General features: G+C 41.7%; 1 protein-coding gene across 2 annotated transcripts; it reads left to right on the top strand.

Annotated features, from left to right (window-relative positions):
- Positions 1 to 783: 783 nt before the first annotated feature.
- On the top strand, positions 784 to 16,016 carry LOC119731786 (protein transport protein Sec24C-like). Of its 2 annotated transcripts, XM_038205055.1 has the most exons (18): positions 784 to 849; positions 1,174 to 1,723; positions 1,913 to 2,060; positions 2,501 to 3,172; positions 3,352 to 3,463; positions 3,887 to 4,014; positions 4,548 to 4,686; positions 5,189 to 5,429; positions 5,577 to 5,768; positions 6,167 to 6,260; positions 6,514 to 6,630; positions 7,155 to 7,325; positions 8,445 to 8,687; positions 9,414 to 9,552; positions 9,966 to 10,084; positions 11,721 to 11,900; positions 12,544 to 12,825; positions 13,619 to 16,016. In XM_038205055.1, exons 2-18 carry the CDS (start codon positions 1,269 to 1,271, stop codon positions 13,757 to 13,759), a joined length of 3,573 nt encoding a protein of 1,190 aa, XP_038060983.1. In that variant the 5' UTR covers positions 784 to 849; positions 1,174 to 1,268; the 3' UTR covers positions 13,760 to 16,016. The 2 variants fall into 2 exon arrangements, with proteins under 2 accessions (XP_038060983.1, XP_038060982.1); XM_038205054.1 differs by having other exon boundaries at positions 786 to 1,723.
- Positions 16,017 to 17,124: the final 1,108 nt, after the last annotated feature.

Below are 17,124 nucleotides of genomic sequence, written 5' to 3'. Positions count from 1 at the left end.
TATTTATTATTTATTGTAATTGGCGGTTTTTCTGATAGTTGGATGTGGATAATAAATAATAATAATGATGCATTTTTGTTCGAAATTGGCTTCACTGCACCAGTGACGTAACTACCGGGGTGTGCCAGCCCCCAGTGGATGCCCCCTCCCCCCTGATGCTCCTCCCCGGGCACCCATTTAAAAACAAATTAAAAACTTTCAGTGCCCCTCCCCCGTAAAGAAATTATGCACTCCAGCCCTCCCCTCTCCCGCAGTAAATCAATTACTATATGTGGCTGCATGGACGATTTACCATAACACTAATGCCCCCCCGGGTTGTCCCAACCAAGACGTAGGGATTGTCACTTTTGAAGTAAAGTCCCCACCCTTCGTGCAAAATTTAAGTGACAATCGCCGACCATGCCCCGACATACGTACATACGTATTTTTGGTTTTCAAGAGTTGTTTTCCTTTTACTGCGTAATTGGGCAGGCGGTGGGTGGGTGAGCTGAAAATAGAAGTGGGCCTTGCAAACTGCTTGGGGGATGACATTTTGAACAAACTTTACTTTTTAAAGATGCTCATAAAATAATGTTCTCAAGGAAACCTTCTATCCAATAATTATGACTGAATCTCTCATATTTAGAAGCAAGGCCGTTTAAAAATGGTGACGTGTAGTTTTTAACTTTTTCGGCAACTTGTCTGCTTTTTTCTTGCAGTTGGTAAGCGTCCATCTCAGCACTGCCTATTGAATACTCGCACAGACATGGCCGCGAACCAGCTAAGCAAACTTGCCGACGTGGCTGAACTGCGCATGTGCACATCCGGGAGCTGCCAATGGCGAACCATACGTGGCATTAGAAAAACTCTGTAAGTCACTCAATATTTTCAACATTTTACCGAAAAAACAACCCAAGACAACCTTACAAATTTAAGCGAAGGAAGTTCCTAGTCTCCTTACAAAGACTTTAGATTTTCAGCTTGACTTCGCATCTGGAAGTGTGGAAAAACAGAGGGTTTAGATGACGGTAGTTGCCGGCGGCCATTTTGTTTACGACATGTGTGATGTGACTGAATGAATGGTGATGTGTTGTTAATGACATTATTTAAGTCTACGTGTTTACGCATTCGTCACAGGGGACAGCGTATTATACGTAGATATCTGATAAATGAAAAGGTTATTTGCAATTTTAGGCATTCACATCTTCGGCAAGTTGGGAGTTTGAGCAAGGCCGTCACTCGTCAGGCGTCAATATTTTTCTGTTTTTTGACAACTGGTTACGACGAAAATGTCACAGTATATGAATCAGGGGCCCCCACAGCAACAAGGAGGGTACAACCAGCAGCAGAACTATGGAGCGCCCCCACCCCAGGGTAGGGGTCCAGGCCAGTACGGTGCGCAACCCACAAACAATTACTACGGTGGGGTGAATACACAGCCCCCGCCCACTACAGGCCCTCCACCCATGGGACCCCCAGCCCAGGGGGCCAAACAGCCCATGGGGGCTTTTGGTGAGGGGCGGGGCAACTATCCACAGCAGGGTTACGGCCCCGGTGTGCCTGCAATGAACGGCCCTTCCAGCCAAGGAGTTCCACCCACTTCCTCCAATCAGCAGCCAGCTTATGGGCAACCTCCACAGAATAACGGTTACGGTGGTCCACCTCCAGCGAGCAGTGGGGCGCCCCCTCTCGGTGGACCGCCAACTGGTCCAGGCCAGACGGGATACGGAGGACAACAGAATAGGTTAGTGTTTTTGCTTTGGTGTTCCTCCTTTGTTGTCAGTTATCTCAATCAAATGCCGCCTTTTGATATCCAGTTGAGTAAAGAAAATCTTATACATGTATGATGGTACTCAAATCTAATAATGATAAAATCATATATAAAATGTAGCTGTTAATTAAGGTTAAGTAATTCTTTACAATATATTTTCAGAGTACCCGCCCAACCAGGACCCCAAACACAGCCCCCAGCCAGTCAAGCAGGTTACTACCAACCACAGCAGCAGCAGTATGGCTCCGCACCAGGCCAACTGTCCAATCAGATGGCTGGAATGAACCTTAGTGGTCCACAACGAGGGATGGTGAGTTAGGAAAAATGTCCTTTTGAAAAAAATGTGATATCCAGACGCCACTTCAGCGGTTGTGTACAAAGTATATGGAACGGAGAGTCATGTCTTTCTGAACAAAATTGGAAATGTTTCTCAGTCCCAGATCCATGTCTTTTAAACGTTTTTGCAAAGACTGACCTTTATTGAGATAATATAGAAAAAAGTGGCATAAGGATGCCATTCTTGGTCCTTCCTTTTTTATGCATTGTACTTTCACTAGTTTTTCTTGGAAGCCCTTGTAGGAGGTTAATGTCTTTTTTCACCACCAATTTTTTTTTTTAAATGGGAAATTTTGTGTGTGTAAACTCACTTGAAGCAAGTCTATCACATTGTCAAACCTCCAATTTTTTACTTACATCAATTATCACTTCCTTCTGGACAGCATAACTTCTAAATATTGTCTTTATTTTTAGGGTCCTCCACCAACAAGCATGGCCCATAGCCAGCCTCCTCCAAGCATGGCTGGTCCCCCTGGTCCAGGCATGCCTGGCCCCCCTTCTAGTATGAATGCCCCCCAGCATAGAGGAATGCCCCCGTCGAGCATGCCAGCCAGTTCAGCCCCGCCAGCAATGTACCAAACCCAGTCTGGTGCCCCACCCCCAACTGGTCCCCCGTACTCTGTCAGTGGGCCAACTATGGGATACCAGCAGCCAGGACCAGCTAGTGGTCCTATGCCCCCAATGTCTCCGGCTGGGGGTCCTCTGAGACCTGGGGGTGCTCCACCCTATGGAAATGTCGGACAACCGGGAATGGGTCAACCAGGAATGCGACAGTCAGGAATGGCCCCACCTGGAATGGGCCAGCCAGGAATGGCCCAACCTGGAATGGGCCAGCCAGGAATGGGCCAGCCAGGAATGGGCCAGCCAGGAATGGGCCAGCCTGGAATGGCCCAACCGGGGATGGCCCAACCTGGAATGGGCCAACCGGGAATGGCCCAACCTGGAATGGGCCAGCCTGGGATGGCCCAACCAGGAATGGGCCAACCGGGAATGGCCCAACCTGGAATGGCCCAGCCTGGAATGGCCCAACCAGGAATGGGCCAGCCTCAACAGAAGAGATTGGATCCAGACCAAATGCCTAGCGTGGTAAGTGGCTTAAACACTGAAAGTGTGTCCTTGCGCCATCGATTACTTTAGAAAGACTGCATACAGAAAAGTTAGCTTTTTATTTTAGAAAACTTTTCCCACTTCATAAAGAATTTGACACATTGGTGTTCAGGATGGACATGTTTTGAGTTGACGTCCACTAATGAATTCCCCAACAGATTCAAGTGATTGAAGACGATAAGAAGAATCGCGGCAATCAGCAGTTTATAACCAACGTCAGAGGCCTTGTCCCGCCACTTGTCACAACAGAGTTCCAGGTTATTGATCAAGGTATGTGATTTATATCATAATATTCAGTTTTATACCTTATGGATAATACCATTGTACTTCATTTTGACACAGAACAGATATGATTCATATTTCGACGGTTGTTTGTTGTTCAACAGTAAATTATTACAATTATCTACATCATCGCACTTGTGCGGACAGGTTAGCAATCCAGGCATGCATTGCTTCTCTTTGACTTTGGAATATATGCTTTCATAAACAAACCTCTTCAACATTTTAATACTGGGCATTATCTAAATGCCATTGCAACTTCAGTACTGTCTGAAATTTTCTTCATTGTTGTGACATTACACCACATTATTTTGGTCAGGCTAGCGAGCTGTGTATTGCCTTTGGTGCTGATGAAGAATCTTTGGATTTGTCAGCAGAAAATAAATAATATTCTTTTGCTTTGTCTCGATCTAGGCAATTGCAGTCCGCGGTTTATGCGCTCCACTATGTACAACATTCCCTGTACCCAAGACATGATCAAGCAATCACAGGCGCCCATAGGACTGGTCATCTCACCCTTCGCTAAGCTACCAGATAACGAGGTACTCCCAAACAATTATTCATTTTGAGGCCAACTCCACTGAATTGACAAATGAACTGGAAAACTTTTTTTGAAGTGCTAAAAATTATGCCAAATTCCGATTAGGTTTTGATGACTTCAACATTTTTGGAAATGATCCTGACTTATTTCAGATTCGTCTTCAAATTTGCCTGGCGAAAAAATTGAGGAAACCATAATATGTACATGAATCACAAAATCGACAGTTACTTCTAAAATGGTTTAATCTGCAGCTTAAACATTTAAGTTAAGTACATAAAATTTGCTTGGAAGTGTTTGCAATATAACTTCAGATGAAATAGAATTGACTTCTAAGGGACTTGATCCCTTAAAAATGTGGAGTCCCAATTTTAATTCTGAATTCAGAATTTAATCTTTTCGCTTCTGATGTGAAATTGAAGTTCTTTTGTTAGATATTTTGTGATCATGGCAACTTTTGATGACAGTATGTAAATTTGTGCAGCAATCCCCGCAATAAGTCTCTTACTGTGAAATGTACTTGTTTATTTTGTCTAGCCACCACCGCCTATCGTAGACCACGGCCCCAATGGCCCAGTGCGCTGCAATCGCTGCAAGGCCTACATGTGCTCCTTCATGCAGTTTGTGGACGGCGGTCGGCGATTCTCCTGTGCCTTCTGTACATGTATCACTGAAGGTATGGGAAAGATTTCCATATAAGAAGTTCACTAATTTTCCTCTGTATTGACTAACAAGCCCCCAGATAGCAATTTCATGTCATCAAAGTCAATTTGAGCAGTGAGAAAATACAAGCATTTTCTTAGAAAACACTTAGAATTTTTCAGTCCAATCTCATAGGGTTTGTACACAGGGTGTTGAGTGAACTTCGTATATGGAAATCTCTCCAAGGTATGTGTCAGTATATACGCCTATGAATCCATATTTGCACACCATGATAGGGATGGCATTGGCAATTCTGCATTAGAATCAAATGAAATCAACTTGAAACACGCAGTTTGAATTCTCCCTCTACTTTTTGTAGTACATGTATGTAGTTTTATTCATTGCACAGTAAGGGAATGTGGGTTTTTAAAAAAAAATGCCATTGGAGGTACAGAAAATAATGAACGCACAAATTCACACAAACTTTGAAGACAACCTTTCACGTAATAATCCATCCTTTCTGTATATCCCAACAGTTCCGCCGGAGTATTTCCAACCCCTGGATCACAACAGCCGCCGAGTGGACGCGTACGAGAGAGCGGAGCTGAGCCGTGGGACGTTTGAGTACCTGGCCACGGCCGATTACTGCAAGAACAACACGCTCCCCAAACCACCGGCCTTCATCTTCATGATCGATGTGACCTATCAGAGCATCAAGACTGGGATGGTGCATCTACTCTGCAAAGAACTCCACTCTTTGCTGGAGAAGTTGCCATGGTAGTTGACATTCTAGACATGATTTTTGACAGAGAATATTATTAATTCTGTGTTAGGGTACATTCTGTGTTATGCAGCTTGAGATTGGCACCAGTTTGGAAACAGTTTTGTTAATAATTGTTCAATTCTTCCCTTTGGATTTTTCAGTGAGCACGGCATGAAGGAGTCAGTCATCCGTGTCGGCTTTGTCACCTACGACTCCTCGTTGCACTTCTACAACCTGAATAGCGCCCTCGCTCAGCCCCAGATGCTGGTGGTGTCGGATGTGCACGACGTGTTCCTCCCTCTGTTGGATGGGTTCTTGGTCAACCTGTCGGAATCCAAGGCTGTCATTGAGAGGTATGTGATCGAAAATCCACTTGGACTTTGGGAACATTTCCCTTGTGTCTTTTGCTTCTTCAGAAATGGCAGATTTAAGATCGAGTGCAGATGTTGGCCAGTTTTTCGTCTGTTGGCATTCTCAAGTCCAATGGTCGCACCACAGAAAATTTCTTTCACTGCCACAGAGAGGTGTAAATGCAAATGTAAATCTTAAAAAAAAAATACGCTGTTTTTTTTCCAAGTGTCCTCTGTACTTGCAAGAATTTGTGCCTTTGGAAGTCAGTATCACAAGTTTTGCCCACTGTGCTGCTCTGCTAAATGTTTACATGGAGCGTACTGCACTTTGCATTGCATGCAGAAACTTTGCTTACCCCAGAGGACAGTGTTAATCAAAGATTTTGTTGTTTTCCCTTCAGCTTGTTGGAGCAGATCCCTCAGATGTTTGCTGAGACAAGAGAAACGGAGACAATGCTGGGGCCTGTGGTACAGGCGGGTCTGGAAGCCATAAAAGTAAGTGTGAAAGATTCCAGGACAATGTGTAAAAAATAAAAAATAAAAGCGTTTGGCAGTGTAACAAGATAACATTCACTGCAGGATGACTTATTGTTTGATTGGACCATGAATTTGTAAGTGTACATAATATGATTTTTCATGTGTTTACCAATTTTGGGTTGTATATTGAGTAACGGACAGGGTAGTGTGGGCAATACAGGAACAATTGGGTTAATCAAACTAAGTCAGCTTTTCCTCTTTCTTGTTGCAGTCATCCGATCGTGTCGGCAAGCTCTTTGTCTTCCATGCGTCCCTCCCCATTGCGGACGCCCCGGGCAAACTCAAGAACAGAGACGACCGAAAGCTCCTGGGAACTGAAAAAGAAAAGGTGCAAAATTAACTTTTTGAATCTAAATTTTATGATTATTATCCCTAATCCTCTACGGTAAAAACACTGTTAAACACAGCAACATACAGCACTTGGCAAAATGACAAGCCTGCTCAGTGTAGCAAGATCCATCAGGTAAAAAATCCCAAGGCCACAATGCCGCAGAGTCTGTGGTCACCAACTACAGGACACAACTGTGGCATTGTTCAACAGGACAAGTTCTCATTGGTTCATAATTGAAACAACAGGTGTAAAGGTCTGTGGGAATACACCTGCTGCACTGCGTTGCATCTGGCAGGGTCAGGGTTATGTTGGATCTCAAGACTAACTGCATCTGTACATGCTGCTGAAACAACATCTGCAAGAGGGTGTTTCCAAAACGTACTTGCAAACACAATCACGTGGTGATATTTTGGGCCACATAAAAAAAAAAAAATCAGAGGTTGTTTTCAGTGTACACTATGGGACTATATTGTACATTGATATTGTTAACGCACCTTTTCTCTTTGACTTTCTCTGTTCAGACATTGTTGTCGCCACAGACCAACTTTTACACCAAGCTCGGTCAGGACTGCGTAGCGGCCGGCTGTAGCGTGGATCTCTTTCTCTTCCCCAACTCCTACGTAGACGTTGCCACTATCGGTCAGGTATCCTCACAGACCGGTGGGCAATGCTACAAGTACAACTACTTCCAGGTGGGTATATCAACTGACCAATACTACCTGGGATTTCCTAACATGGTTTCAATGCTTTGGCGACTGCAACCTTCTTGGAATCCGTTTTGGTTCCATGCAGGAGGCATGATTCTTTACATAATTGACACTAACTTTGCACAACAAACAAACGAAAATGCTCAATAAAATCCTTTTCTAAATCTTGATAGAGAATTGCCTAATCAAGTTTATTTATATGAGATGCAGTTTATTATTATTAAAGGGAATACACAACATTTGCAAACATCGAAAAATAAAACTACCAAGTTTTTGCGAAATACCTTAATAGGATGTTGGTAAATGACAGTCTAAAGCATCCTGTAAAATTATGGCACCTGGTATACTGTCATTTTCAAGAAAAGTGGTATTTTTGTATCAATTTCCAACGCTGATCGGCCGATCAGCGTTGGAAACAACTGGCTTTTTTTTCAAATACTGGCCCCAATTGACCATTGCGCTTGTTTGCAATCGATTACAAACCTATGAACGGGTACGAGCCAGCTAGACTGGTTCCCTGACCTTACAATTCCCCAATGTATGTAAACTGCTCCATTTCTTCTTATATGGAGTCAGGGAACCAGACTACAGGAAAATGATCGTTTTTCTTGGTTTTTATAGCATTTTCGAACCCAAAACCTCCAAAAAGTCAGTGTAACTATATCTGCTTTATATTTCCAACCCCCCAATTCCCTCCATTTCTGAAAATTACAGCAAAAGCAAATGATGTATATTCCCTTTAACCATCTAAAATTCATAATTTTCATATCTGCCTGCACAGTGTGAGTCAAAAAGAAAGTTACCTAGTTAGAAAAATATATTAAAAAGGCGTGGTTCGCTCCATTTAATAAAAAATAGCATAGTTATTATAACTGAAATTTTCACGTAATTTGCAAACTCTATTCACAATTTATTTCTATTTTAATAGAAATACCACAAAATTCGGCTGTCCACCACTGATCATTTATTGATACATATTGAGGAATACCCTTTAAATACAATAAACGAAAACTAGCAAAGGAAAACAGACAAAACTTACCATTCTCATTTCAGAAAAGACAAATTTATTTTTCAAATTAAATATTTGGTTGATTTTCATTTCAGGCGGCCAACGATGGCGAACGTTTCATCCAGGACCTGACCAACAACATCCAGCGTCCGATCGGCTTTGATGCAGTCCTCCGTGTCCGTACCAGCACCGGTATCCGACCCACGGACTTCTTTGGTAATTTCTACATGGCCAACACCACAGACGTGGAGCTGGCGGCCATAGATAGTGACAAAGCCATCACCGTGGAGATCAAACATGACGATAAACTGTCTGAGGATGCAGGAGCCTTCGTACAGGTATCACATGCTCGTTTGTTCAGTAACGGGACGTCAACAGATTTTTTTCAAAGTCCACTTTTAACCAGTTCGCGTCGGAGGACGTGTATACATGCAAAAGTTTTCCGAAATTCTGATTGGACGACTGATAAACCCGCAACAAGCCAGGCCGGAAATATCTGTCAGTGACCCGCTCTCAGCGAGTGAGGCGGGAAAAATCAGGGTGTGCTACCCGCAGATCAAGGCCTGAACCTGTGTGGCATCGAGGTTCGTGGAAAATAATCCCACTAGTCCGGTCGCTGTCAAAATAAACCCGGCTCGAACTGGTTAAACACTTGCTCCAGACCCTCTAAAACATTTTTCCGACTTCAAAGTCCGTATGTTTACCATATCGACATTACTTGAGGTACGTGTAATCACACACTCCAAGAAATGCTAATCCTTTTGATAAGCAAAGGAGCATCCTCCAAATCGTTTCATTTGGGTTTACATCCTCCAAGGCACTCAATGTGAAGAAAGTATGATATTTTTCTGCCACCGTGTGACATACACATTTCCCATTTGTTTCTTCCATTCTATAAAAATTTCTTGATTTTCAAAATAACCACCAATGGAAATTTCCAAATAAACCACAAAGCGAAACTGATAAGGGGTAGCATAAAAAGTTGGCACTTTCTTGAATTATGTCTTTCAATGTTTAGTATATTGAACACGAGTAAGACGTTACTCTTTTTGGCCGTTTCACAGGTCGCTGTGTTGTACACCAGCGTATCGGGTCAAAGACGACTGCGTGTTATCAACCAATCCTACAACTGCTGCCAGCAGATGGCCGACATGTACCGCAATTGTGAGATGGACGCGATCATCAACTTTCTGTCCAAGCAAGGTCAGTTGGAATCCAAACCTGAAGTTAAACGTTTCAGTTCCTTCCTGTTTGTTGGGGATTTCCCAGCATATTAAGGCAGGTGGTCTTCGTAGCTCTATGGACCCTTCGTGTCTGTTAATCAAACAGTTTGCATCGACTAATCAGATCAGGACTTGTGGTCAGGTGCTCACAGTAGCTTGGTCAAACTTGGTCACATGCACTGTGAGGAGTGTACACAAAGCAAAAATGGGCAGGGCTGATGGGCGGGGCTGATGGGCGGGGCTTATGTACAAATCGAGAACAGTCCATTATTGAACATTTCGTCATCATTGCTTTTGGGTTCCCTTCATGCTTCCAAGCTACAGTACTTTGTGTTTCATTCCAAAGAAAGAATGACAATAACTCAGGAGAATTATTTATTTTTCTCGTATCAGCTGTGAATTCTGTTCTGACCTCCAACCCTAAGGCTATCAGAGAGGGTCTGACCAATCGATGTGCCGCCACCCTCGCTTGCTATCGACGAAACTGTGCTACTCCATCATCACAGGGCCAAGTAAGTCACCTGCTGTTGAAATATTTTGAGGGACGTCACAAAAATTTACCCTTCATTAACAACTACGCTTGTCTAAGATCAGAAGATGTTTGAAATATCTCTCAAAATCTGTTCTTATTGCATTGCTATTTATTTATTTATTTATGCCCAAACAGTTTAAAACTGGTTTCCATTGGGGCCCTGCATACAATAAATAATGACTACAAACATGTATAATTATACAATACATTACAAATACAATAAAATTCAATACAGTGAGATAAAACATTATTTGAATAATGCATAGGTGTTAAGCAAATATTATAAATACAATATATTTTAAAACTATTATAACTACATGTACAGTGTGAATGCTTTACTATACAGTTGATTCAGTGAACACGAAAAATTTGGATCTATCTTGTAACATCAAGAAAAGAAAAAAAAATATTGCTGTAACTATATTCGCTGATTATACCATCAATGTAATGCACATTTCAAGATGGCACGCCGTGGTCCAGTGATTACAGTGTTCAACATAAGTGCGATGGTACGTGGTTGGAACCGTGATAGGGAACATGGATTTTATGTTCTTGGCAAGACACTTTTACAATTGCCTCTATTGCGTCTGTAGAATGGCTAGTGTATGGATAGAGACCAGGGCCCAATTTCATGGCTGTGCTTACCACAGAATTCCGCGCTTACCATCACCATTTTGTGCTAACTGCTCTAGCATAAAAATTCTGTGCTAACCCTGTAAGCACAGAATCCTTAGTGACGGGATGTACGCATGTGCAGAAGCCACACTTCCTTGCTACTCTGTGAAATAAACTTACCCGTAAGGCCAAACAAAAAAATAAGTCGGTCTCTGGTCAGCGCGCGCGGCGATTTTAATCATACCCGTCAATTTTTTTTTTTTCCAAAAATGTTCCGCGGTAGCTCCAACAGCGCCCTCTAATGCCCCACCTCCTCAATTTTTTTACCAAAGAGCACCAAGGAATGGGAAATTACACCAAGGCAAATGATTGAGGGCACTAAGGCAAATTATGGAGGACACCAATGTATATGAGGACACCAAAAAAAAGCAAAACAGTACCCCACCTTGTCTGTACAATCCAAGCTTGGGAAAAGAAAAAAAAAAGCCGCGTCGCCGCATCAATTCCGGAACTTTGGTCTGACCAGAGACTGAGTATTTTTTTTTTTTGGCCTAAGCAGGGATGTTTTGCTAACGGTAAGCAGAGCCATGGAATTGGGCCCAGATTGCATGCATCTCAAGCTAACAAAGAAGAAAACTAGTATCATTTATTTGATGAGCAGGGGTAAGAATTGTGAAGCACTATGAGATGCTATCTGCTCCGTTCACAAGTACCTCCTCACCGGCAAAGAAAGTACAGTTGGGGTGACCAATCGACGCCATCTTGCCTGACAGCAATAGTTTGCCGCGATGCGCGGCCACTACGTGTACATAGTACCCTCCCCTGGTGTACATGCGTCACACACAAGCAACAGTGCGTGCGCGTCATTCAGCGAAATGTATGTGTCCCGCCCATGGGAAGTCATTGCTAGGTAAAAAGGCGCCCTCTTTTGTTGGCGCACAGAGCCCATATAAGCTTCGGATTACCATTATTTCCTTGTTTTCTGCGTGGTTTCACAACAGTTGATTCTACCAGAGTGCATGAAGCTACTGCCTCTGTACATCAACTGCGTACTGAAGAGTGACGCGCTGTCGGGCAGCACGGACATCACAACGGACGATCGCAGCTGGCTCATGGATACAGTCCGCTCCATGGATGTGGCCTCAACGGCCGTCTACTTCTACCCAAGACTCACACCACTGGTAAGTCTCAACGCCAACTTGGTTGTCTTCTCCTTGTTTTGAATCTTCCGAATTCCTCCTCCGTATAGGAAACAAATGGCACATTTTTTTGCACTTCAGTTGCAAGACACATCAAGAACCATATAAAGTATTAGGCCGTGTGCGAATCACTTGTCTACGGCCGGAAATAACACACGTGCCTATTGAAGCCACTGGCTAGCCACTCCAGCCTCTTCCCATAGACTTGCGTGCTGTTGCTGGCGGTAGCCAAGCGTTCGGATATGGCTTATATTGCTAAGTGCTCTGTTTTTCTCAAGCCCGTAGAATCCCCAGTAGCAGCACCAGTAGCTGCACACGTCATAATGCACAGCAAGGAACCAGGACTAAGAAGTTTCAAGATGACATTTGAGCACCTTTAAACTAGAGATATTTGCACTTAAATATTTGCTCGCAAAAAGCAACATATGTCAAGATTCAACCACCTGTCAACCAGTGGTCCTCAATTGCACCTGCTCATACTTTTGGTGCTTAGGTTCAGGCTTTGCACTACCTTATTGTCTCAAAAAAAGACTACAACACTCTTTATCATTGAGGAACCCAAATGAAAAAATCAGTAGTTGATGACACTTGTGATTTTGATTTTCTTTTTTCTTTTCTTTCTTAGCATGACTTGAACCCCAACTCTCCATCGTTGCCGACGGCTCTCCGTTGCTCTGTGGAACGTCTCCGTGACAATGGCGTCTACCTCCTAGAGAACGGCAACGTCATGTTCCTGTGGATTGGCTTACACGTCAGCAACGATTGGGTCCAGGACGTCTTTGGGGTCCACTCCCCGGCCCAGATTGACATCGACTCCAGCAAGCTGCTGCACATGGACAACCCAACATCCCAGGGAGTCCGTAACTTGGTGGAGAGGGTTCGGAAGACTCGACCACGGTACATGAAGGTAGGCTGCTCAAGTAGAAACTTCCTGCCATTTTCATAAACTCAGGAACATATTCACAATCATTGATGGACCACATACACACCACGTGTCCTTCCTTGGTGGCCGTGGGTAGGCTACATAGTGCAGAACCCACTCTGGGTACAAAATCACCTTACACTCACGACCTACCCAAAAGTAAAGACAGTTATTCTGTACAATATCCACACATTGCTAGCCCCCCTCCTTTTTGTAAATATGTTTATGAAGGAAGAAAAATCCCCTTTGCAAAACTCAGTCAAAGCTAAGACCAAAAAAAAAAAAGTCTCCGAATTCTGGTATGGAGCTTGCCCAAAAAGTGGTGCGGCGACGCGGCTTTTTTTTTTTTTTACCTGATTTTTTTCCTTCAAAATTTCGGCTGATGACTGCAAATGGTGCCCGACTAAACTTAGTGCAAATATATGGGAGTACAGAGAGGCCACATAAAGCTTATTCTCGACCATAACCCAATCTAAAAACACGTTAAAAATGTGCAGCAGCAGGATTCTAGTCAAACCAGTGAGTTTGGCGGTTTTGAGACATCATCTTTCATTGAAAAAAACTGTTTCATTTTGCCGACACGCATGGCTATGGCGACGCGCGCGCATACCAGAAACCGGAGACTTTTTTTTTTTGGCCTAATAAGCAGGAGCAGGGTTTTGAGTCCCACCCAAGAAAGCGTGTGAATTTTTTCGGACAGCCCTTAGTATATTTTACATTGCGAGTGGCAAAACTCAATATTAAAGTCTTTTGTCTCCCCCCCCCCCACCACCCGCAGCTGACTTTTGTCCGACAGCGTGACACCCTTGAAGCCTGGTTCCGTCACTTCCTGGTGGAAGACAAAGGTTCCAACGCCTCGGCCTCATACGTGGACTTCCTCGTCCACATGCACAAAGAAATCAGGAATCTTCTCAACTAAAGGGGCTGGGTCTCTCTCTCATCCTCACCTCAGAGGGCTGAAGAAATGCTTCTTGAGATCCTTCGGAAAGTTTTGTAAGTGGCCAAATTTGTCAGAGACATCTCAGTGTTGCAAGCTGGGAAGCTACCAGCTTTGTGTGAACATACTTGGACCTTTAACCTTTTGCTTTGCTGGGTTCCAGTCATGTAGTGTTTCTCATCTCATCTCCACCTTTAGTTTTTGTTAAAGTTGAGTTATAATGTGCTGTAGTCTTGTGATAACACAAAGATCGGAAGACACAAAGTAAGAAAACTAAAACATAACATGATTAGAACAAATCAACCAAAAGAGAAGTTAGAATTTCTTTTTTTTAAATGTGTCGGTGACTCAAGAAGGTACTTATGAATGAAAGGTTTGCGGAAACACCATGTGTGAATAATTTCTCAACTAAGAGAATGGTTCTGAAAAGAACCAGAGGTATAAACTTGACGTTCCTGTCAGTATGCTCTGACCGTCTTCAGGAGAGAGTGAAGATGGTCGGAGCCATTCTTTTAGTTGAGAAATTATTCGCACATGGTGTTTCCGCAAACCTTTTATTCATTAGTATCTCCACCATGCAAAGCCTCAAATCTTACTCAAGAAGGTACTTGATACAAACGGGAATTTGATTTTGGAGTTGAACCCAAGCCCTGATGAGAGCAACTCCAGTGCTCTACCTACCTAGCTTTCCAGCCTTATTGATAATTTCAGTTTCTTAAAGATACTTTGAAATTAGTATTTCAAGTACCCTTGGGTTTTACTGACTCTTTTTTGGATCATTAGAAGGAAAAGGAAAGAAAATTGAGGGTATGGGCTTCGAAAAACAACATTGGAAGATGACTACCAAAGTTTTATTTTTAATCGAAGGGCTTCTGGATTTTGTCTTCTTTTTTAATTGTTCTGGGGGTAGTGGGGAGTGGGCAGGGGAATCCAAACACCAAGTATGAAAGTGATTTAGAGGAAAATCTTTTTTATTGGCCTTGCATAAAGCTGAAAACAGGTATGACACCGTGTACATGCAACATGCCCTTGTTCTTTTGAGGGTGACTATTTTTGATAAAAGTATGCGAATAATTTCATGTCAGCAAGTAACTTCAAGTTGATCAATTTGGGAGGAAGGACACATATAGGGGGATTAAAATAATATTGGAGCATGTATAAAACCAGATTTTGGCTCATATTTCTAATGTAATTATATCATATTATTCAACATTGGAATTTGATTTGGTTAGTAAATCTAAATTTTCTGATGACATGTTTAAAAAAAGTCTGAAGTAAAAAGGTTAATGAATAAAAACAATTTACAAGTTGAAAAAGAATTTCAGCAGAAACAAGAACTGTGCAACCATTGCATATAAACAGCGCCCTCTTGGGGGCATACTGGTCTCTTGCTATGTTTAAAATTAAAAAAAACAACTATGTACATAAGAAAGATGAAGGTGAAAGATGCGTTACTTAATATTATATAACATTGTTTAACAGTTATGTTGCAAAGGGTCTATTTTAATTTTGTTCAGCTTTATTTGATTTTTTCCCCCATAAAATTTTGCGCTGGGGTTCAAAAAGGTGGACTGTACTAAAGACTGTTTTGTTGATAGATATGTGCCTTCAGTTCCCCATAGTAGTGCTTCTAATTTTGTTTTTTTGTCAATTTATTTTCGGTGTTTGACAATATGTTTAATTTTGGATTTCTGTTGGACAGCAAACAACCCAGGGTCTTATAGTGAATGCAATTCATGAATGTGTCAGTGTGATCCAACACTGTGCATTTAAAAATGCATAATTTTCATAACCTTTCCCATTCTAAAACTGTTTTCTTTTTTTGTGTCTGAAATTATTTTCTATAATGCAAATTTGGGGTAAATATTTAAATTAATGTAAACTGCGAGTATATGATGCGACAATTTGATTGGTCCATCTGCCTTTTGGTGATACATGAATATGCAAATACTTCACATCCTTTTTGTTCATTGGTCGATTGTGATCACATGCCACATAAATGAAGGAAAACACTAGTTGTTTTTAACAGGATGCCAAGTAAGGAATGTGAATTTTTTCCAAGAGAAACTGGCATGCAGGATTTAAACGAATGCTTTAATTTTCTTTTCTTTGGCTCTGTTTTTAACTTGGACACATAAGCATCAGTTAATGAATGGTTTGCCTTTGCAACGAATGTTCCATGTAGAAAAATTTATCAGATATTGTATTAAATATCATATTGCAAAAACAACACAACAAATTGTAGCAACTGGAATTGATTATTTATCCACGTTTTTGTTGGTACTAGTTTTCCTAAATATAATTTCCTCGGACATTTAACATAAGGCAATTGCGGAATCAAATTTGCAATTTGGTAATGTATTTCAGTCATGTCAGTAGAGGGCGCAACTTTCAAGCAATCTCATTTTTTGGCCAAAATTGAAAAAAAATGCAAGGGGTTAGCCTTACATTTTTAGTCAAAATTGGCCAAAAATTGAGTTTTCTCAAAACAAGGCAGAAATTCATCTGGATGCAAGATGAACATCAATCATTACTCTAATACACACAATTTGGAAGATTGCGGCAAAAATCATCCATTTTTGGAGAAAAAGAAATTATTTTTTTGAGTGATTTTACCTGAAATTGTCGACGGAATTTCCCCTTTAATAACACAATTGTCCAGAAATCAATTTGGAATGTGTTCTAGGGCCCTTCAGGCATCTTTTTAGCAACTTTCAAGCAATTTCATTTTTTAGCCAAAATTGAAAAAAAATGCAAGGGGTTAGCCTTACATTTTTAGTCAAAATTGGCCAAAAATTGAGTTTTCTCAAAACAAGGCAGAAATTCATCTGGATGCAAGATGAACATCAATCAATACTCTAATACGCAAAATTGTGAGGATTGGGACAAAAATCATCAATTTTTGGAGAAAAGGAAATACATTTTTTGAGTGATTTTACGTGAAATTGTCGATTGAATTTCCCCTTTAATAACACAATTGTCCAGAAATCAATGTGGAATGTGTTCTAGGGCCCCTCAGGCATCTTTTTAGCAACTTTCAAGAAATTTCATTTTTTGGTCAAAATTGAAAAAAATGCAAGGGGTTAGCCTTACATTTTTAGTCAAAATTGGCCAAATATTGAGTTTTCTCAAAAAAAGGCAAAATTCATCTGAATGCAAGATGAACATCAATCAATACTCTAATACACACAATTTGGAAGATTGCGGCAAAAATCATCCATTTTTTGAGAAAAACAAATAAATTTTTTGAGTGATTTTTTCCTGAAATTGTCAACGGAATTTCCCCTTTAATAACACAATTGTCCAGAAATCGAGTTGGAATGTGTTCTAGGGCCCTTCAGGCATCT

The sequence above is a fragment of the Patiria miniata genome, unplaced genomic scaffold, assembly GCF_015706575.1.
Source record: "Patiria miniata isolate m_02_andy unplaced genomic scaffold, ASM1570657v1 HiC_scaffold_24, whole genome shotgun sequence".
In the NCBI taxonomy this organism is placed as follows: Eukaryota; Metazoa; Echinodermata; class Asteroidea; order Valvatida; family Asterinidae; genus Patiria; species Patiria miniata.
This window is presented reverse-complemented; position numbering and strand designations above follow the sequence as displayed.

What these genes read in the sequence shown, in the direction of transcription:
- LOC119731786 (XM_038205055.1), top strand. Translation starts at nt 1,269, where the DNA reads ATGTCACAGTATATGAATCAGGGGCCCCCACAGCAACAAGGAGGGTAC. An exon ending in TACGGAGGACAACAGAATAG is followed by an intron (nt 1,724 to 1,912) that starts GTTAGTGTTTTT and finishes ATATATTTTCAG; the next exon opens with AGTACCCGCCCAACCAGGAC. An exon ending in ATGCAGGAGCCTTCGTACAG is followed by an intron (nt 8,688 to 9,413) that starts GTATCACATGCT and finishes GCCGTTTCACAG; the next exon opens with GTCGCTGTGTTGTACACCAG.